Source organism: Lygodium microphyllum, chromosome 12, assembly GCF_053477565.2.
Source record: "Lygodium microphyllum isolate KBCC chromosome 12, Lygodium_microphyllum_v1.1.10, whole genome shotgun sequence".
NCBI classification, from domain to species: Eukaryota; Viridiplantae; Streptophyta; class Polypodiopsida; order Schizaeales; family Lygodiaceae; genus Lygodium; species Lygodium microphyllum.
This window is the reverse complement of record NC_141146.1, coordinates 5869046-5875146: the sequence shown is the minus strand read 5'-3', so window position 1 is coordinate 5875146 and position 6101 is coordinate 5869046. Positions and strand designations below refer to the sequence as shown.

The 6101-nt window shown below is 44.4% G+C and overlaps 1 protein-coding gene across 1 annotated transcript; it reads right to left on the bottom strand.

The window, feature by feature from the left end:
- Positions 1–978: 978 nt before the first annotated feature.
- On the bottom strand, positions 979–5864 carry LOC148027421 (uncharacterized). Its single transcript, XM_087689107.1, has 2 exons — positions 4807–5864; positions 979–2068 (listed from the first exon to the last, which is right to left on the bottom strand). The coding sequence occupies exons 1-2, from the start codon at positions 5716–5718 to the stop codon at positions 1034–1036; spliced, it is 1947 nt and encodes a 648-aa protein (XP_087545233.1). The 5' UTR covers positions 5719–5864; the 3' UTR covers positions 979–1033.
- Between the last annotated feature and the right edge of the window lie 237 nt (positions 5865–6101).

The window sequence follows — 6101 nt, the reverse complement described above, 5'->3', positions numbered from 1 at the left end:
ATCTAAGCATGATCATCTAAGCAAGTTTGATAGATGCTCCCTTATGATCATCTAAGCAAGTGTGATAGATGCTCTTGAATGATGTGCTAAGATGATGGATATATGTTGTGCCAAACTCTTGAATATGTGCTAAGATAGTGGATGCCTACCCATGATCATCTAGGCAAGTTTGATAGATGCTCCCCTATGTGCCTCATGTGCAAGAGGAAAGAAGAGACTGGCAAACATTTGTTTTGGGAATGTCTAGAAGTAGAGTCGTTGTGGAAGCAAACCAAGTGTGACATGAAGAAGGCATAAATTGAGATAACATACCCAAGCAGCAAACTATTCTCGATGATCAAGGTAACTTCAAGGAAGTGTCTAAGTGCATTAGGGCAATCATCAGGGGACTAGTCTTATAGGCCAACTAGAGGTTTAGGAATGATGTTGTGTACAATCGTGCTAAGTTTAATGGAGGTCCTTTAGTCAATCAGGTTGATCATTAAAAAGCTTTCTAAAGAGGATGAGGCTATGGGCCTAATTGTTGGTAAAGTTTTGAACTCATTAGGGTAAAGGCTAGTTAGCCTGTTTTCTACCTTCTATGGTGATGTACTTATTTACACAATAATGTTTTCTACCTTCTATGGTGATGTACTTATTTACACAATAATATACGAGCAGTGTGTATTACAAAAAATATATTTGTGATATATAGGAACACTCTAGATAAAGAGGTTTTTCTGTCTTGCCATAGGAACACGTGTTGTGTCTATGCCTTCCCTACTCGTCAAAGCTGCCTAGCTTAGACTTGAAGATAGGAACACCGTAGGTGAAAAAGTTTTTTTTTCTTGCCATAGAACACCGTTAAAAAGTTGCAGCCTACCATGGATCACCTATCTAGCTTAGAGTTACAAACACCATAGATCGCCACTGAAAAGCTTTTTCTTGTCAAACCTGCCTAGCTTAGGCTTCACCTTATAACGAACAGCATAGATCAGCTGGATCAAAAGGCTTTCATATTCTCAACAGGTGGTTAGCTTGCGCTTTTAAACTTTTACACAGGGTTGATAGTAGGATCAGGTTGGTGGGAGGGAGGTGCAGGAGGGTCGAATGGCAGCGGGTGTTGGCAGTAACGAGAGTCTCTGATGCAGTAGAAGAGGCGCTCATAAGCGAGGCCCATCTTGGAGGCAGTGAAGACCTGGGAGGCGAGGCGGGAGGCGGCCCGTCCTTTGGCGGCGAGAGAGTTAGTGAAGAAGCTGCTAGAGCCGCCAAGTTGGCGGCTACTGCTGGTGCTGCTGTTATTGCTACTATTGTATGCAGCGATGGCGGAGAGAAGGGCCGCAGAGAGGGAGGGGACGTTGGGGCTGAAGGTGAAGCCGACGTCGGGATGCTGAACATCATCCGCGCCGTCCACGTGACCGAAGATGCTGCGCGTGATGCTGGGGAAGCGGGTGGCCAACAGGGGCGTGCCACATAGCATGGCCTCGAGGAGGGTGAGGTCGAGGCCTTGGGCGCGGAGGGTGGGGTCCACGAACACGTGGATGGCGTTATAGAAGGCGGCCATCTGGTGCGGGGTCATGGGGCCCAAGGCCTTAACGCAGTGTCCGGACAGCTCGCGGTAGCGGGCGGCCCAGGGCCCGTCCCCGGCGACTAGGACGTAAACTGGGCAGCGGCCGCAAGGGCGCCGGCCGGGGCAAGCGGAGGAGAAGAGCCCCGACAGGGCCTCCACCAGGAGGGGGTGGCCCTTGTCCTTGACTAGGCGCCCAGCCACCCCGAGGACCGGCCCGGCCCCCGGCGGCACCCCGAGCCTCCTCCGCAGCGCCTCGCCCCGCTGCGGGTCCCGCCCGAACTCCGTCTCGTTGACCCCGTTCAGGATGACGTGGACCCGCCCCCCCGGCAGCTCGTAGACCGTCCGCAGAACCTCCCCGACGTAGTCGCTGATCGCCACGTGGTGCCGGTACTTGCCGAAGAAGCGGATCTCGTCCGTCACCTTGAACAGGCGCTCCGCCATCGTCGCCGTCAGCTCCGCGCTCCGCTCCGTCTCATTCGCCGGCCGCGTCAGGTCTTGCACGATGTCCGACCGGATGACCTGAGGCACAAGCGACAATAACACAAATTTCACATAACTATTACCTAATGAAATAACCCCCCCCCCCCCCCAATAATAATAATAATAATAATAATTCTTTATAATTTATCAATGCTAAGAAACCTTTCTTTCAAGGTTGGCAAATGGCAATGGCATTTTATAAACGTATAAACCAAAACGTACTCATCCTTTTATCACTTTTAAAACGTCTTATGTTTTTCCTTTTAACACAAAGGAGGGAGACGATCCTTCTAAAGAATTACTCCCCCAGAATTTTATGTTTAGATTGCTTGAAATTATAAAGCTTCGAGTTTCTTTGTTGGAAATTGATTTCAAAATATATTGTTCTTGTTAATTTTTGCACTCTTTTGAGGGCATGCCTCTTCCACATCTACCCTATGTAATGCATGACACTTTATTAGCATACCTTTCTTGACTTAAGTATCATGATAAGCAAGAGATTTATATACTCCATGAAACCTTCTTATAAAGCCAAATCTTAATCAAGTGGATTAAGAGAAAGTAAACTACATCATGGACCCTAAGTATGACTCAAAGTCTTATCCCAAACCACCCACACGAACCCTAATCTTTTCATATGTCTAATGTGGAAGATTGGAAGAGTTGTAGGAAGTTCAAACATTTTTAGAAAATAGACCACAATGTATAAGCAAGCACACTTGATCCACTAAAGATTAAAACTTGCAAGTGAACTTTAATAGCATGAGCTCAAGCATATGGCTTATGCTTAATCAACACATTGCAAAATTTGAGGTGGAGTTTGAGAGACATGCCCTTGTAACTCTTGTTCTCATTCTCCTTGCTTGTCCCTTAGTAGCACCTCCTTTTGACTTTCTTGTTCTAGACATTTGGAAATGACTTGTTAGAAAAGTCAATGAGACTAAAGAATAGGTTGGAGAATTCCAAGATAAATGGATTATTGCAAAGATTGGAGTGAGAGTCAAGATACCAAATCTCCATCCATGAAAAGGGGAAGCAACTCAAGAGAGAGAGAGAGAGAGAGAGAGAGAGAGAGAGAGAGAGAGAGAGAGGATGGTGTTTTCAATATATAAATTTATTGACAACGTCATCTACCTTGACTTGTTACAATGAGGCTACAATATATAAATGTATTGTCAACATATCCCTTGAGTTGTTACAATAGAGATTCTGAAAGCAATGGAAGAATTTGGAGTCAAAAGTCTACACCATTTTCTATCATGTCATGTGATAGAAGAAAGGTTAGCTAGTGACCAACCACAAGCAAGGCATTGCCCAAGCACAACATGATTGGTATGAGGTGTCTTCCGTAGAGTTCTAGGTATAAATTGGCTTGTTTGTAAGGGCTCAACATATTGACAACTACATTATCCATAGAGTTTCTATACATAGAACACAACAAACTTCTTGCATACATGCTTAGTCATCTTGTTAGTAGTAGGCCAAGTATATCATAGTCGCCACAGACTACCTCAGAAAGTGGGCAGAAGCACAAGCCACTAGGACCAGAGCCAGAAGGTACCTAATTGCATGTTTGGTGCAAGTGCTATTGAATGGGGGCTCTTAAGGAATCAAGGAATGAAGAATGAAAGGGTGTTCAAATGCTTATCAATGTACTAGGACATATGGTCCAAGGACATCAGAAAACGTTACTAATCACTGACTAGAACATATGATCTAAGGACATCGCAAAAACTTCAGAATTAGTTGATCCAAAATAAGGGTGGAGAAAAGCCCATGAGAAACCTTGAGAACTTACTGCAATGAACAAGCATACATGTGCTATTCGCTTTTTTTTAGCACAATGTGCAAAGGTTACACCCCCTTGTGTGATCTAATCATCTCAAAGCTATCTTGCTTTGTGAAACCAACCTTATCAACAACCTCCACGATTTGGTTAATGTAAAAGAACTATATTTCTAAAAAAGCATCTAAACATTACAAAATACTAGAGACTTTATACTAGCATCTCATAGCCTATTTGATATAACATTAACATTTTACAATAATGAGTTCCAAACCAATTAATAGCTTGAGTAACTAGAAAAGTGGAGCCTTGATCTTGTGCTACTACAATTTGCCACATCCTATCAAAATCAATTCTATTTATTATGTTCCAATTGACAAGAGCCAATGGGAATTTAGGAAGGTTGTTGAAATTTATCTTCCAACATTTATCTTTAAACCTAGAAGGTTCACGATTAAACTTATGTACGTGGTACATAACTTATGGTTATCCTTAGACTTCAAAAAGTCATAAGCAAGTTACTCGTGGTAAAGTTTGCATCCACAACAAATGTTTGACCCAAGTGCTCGATTGGGTGGTACCACTTTGGTAGCCGAGGGATCTAGTAATCATCTTCCACATGAAAATGCCAACCTAATGGGCAAACATACATGCCTAAAGTCCTTAACTAAAGCAAACCCTAGAGAATTAGTATGATTAAGGCCCTAAAAGATTGTTGGCCATATTTGCAAGCCAAGTTCCATACATTTTGCCTCGACATACTTTTCATAACTCTCTAAACTTGTGGAGATATTACAATATCGTAACGACATAATTTTAATAATGGAGAACAAATCCAAAAGTTCTGATTCTTATATGATATTATATAGCCCTCATACTATGGTGTACCCACATTGCTGTCCTTTCCCACTATTGTATAAGAGACCATTTCAAGAATAATAGAGAGGCCCAATCAAACAATAGTGAGTAAAGTTATGAAAGTTTAACTAACCTCAAATGCGATTCCATGCCATGTGGCCACCAGGTTGTGCACTTGCTGTGCCCGTGTGTGATGGAGGGCCACACTCTCCGTGTGAACGACATCGAAGGGTAGTGTGCGGTTGCGCACTAGGAACTCATCCCAAGCAGCCTTTTGGTCATACCCGGCGCCTTTGGGCAAGGGAGTGTTGTGGATGTAGAGTTTGCCTTGGGGGAGCTTGAGTGACATCTTGCTTGATTTGCCAGGGATCATGGTGAAGACATGCACCTCATGGCCTCTTTGGGCGAGGACATTGTAGAGGGTGAGGGCATGGCGCTCTAGGCCTCCGGGGGTACCCCCACTAGGCCATTTCCTCACAAACACGGCTATGCGGAGTTTCTTGGTGAGTGGGGATTCCCCGGGCGACCCGAAGCTGAGATGGTTCCAAGCGGTCTCTATGCGAAGCAGATCCACCAGAGGCTTCTCTAGTGATGGATATGGCCGCTGCTGCAGCTCATGACTGTTCGCGACCCAACTACTGCTTACACTAAGAGAATCCTCCATTGCTCGGCTGGTCGATGCTGCACCGGACATAACATTTGATGAATGAATGAGTGCCCCTGGTGAGATGGCGGAAGACGTTCTCAGATCGCTAGTGTTATTGCAGGAGGATGGTGATGATGATGAGTGCAGCAACTCTGACGTGTAGAGGAGCATACATGTCGTGAAGACGATCGCCCACAGGCTTTGGCACGAGCAAATGCAGTGGATAATTGTGCTGCTGCTCCAGGAGCTGCTGCTCGATGATGACGCTGCCGATGATCTAGTAGCTGATGTACTTAATAATGACGACGATGATGTTGCCCTGCTACTCATAATTCGAGAATTAGCTGTGTGACCCGATGAATAAACACTAGCCGGAGGGTACAGCAAAGCTTCGTGCATCACAAGTAACCCCCACTTCCTCTATGCTTACATGAAAAGGAAAAGAAGAAGAAGAAGAAGAAGAAGACCAAAGAAAGAAGAAGAAGAAGAACAACAACAAGTCTCATCTCCTCAACATCATTAGATAGCATTTGGCTATGGGTGTCCCCATAGTAGAAGAAATACTAAGGCAAGAAGAAGAAGTCTCATCTCTTAAGCACAAGACTTACAATATTCTTTGCATAGGCTATAGGAGTGCGTGCCCCCATATTAGGAGACTAGAAATAATGCTTAGGCCACATCCCATGTGTCTCTCATTCCTATGTATATAACTTCTAAACAAACCTAGGCATAGAAGATTTAATTGTAGAAAATCGAAACCCAAAACAAGTGTGGTAGCACCT

Coding starts and splice junctions, on each gene's coding strand:
- LOC148027421 (XM_087689107.1), bottom strand. CDS start 5,718: ATGCACGAAGCTTTGCTGTACCCTCCGGCTAGTGTTTATTCATCGGGT. Junction 2,069..4,806: donor GGCATGGAATCGCATTTGAG/GTTAGTTAAACT, acceptor CTTGTGCCTCAG/GTCATCCGGTCGGACATCGT.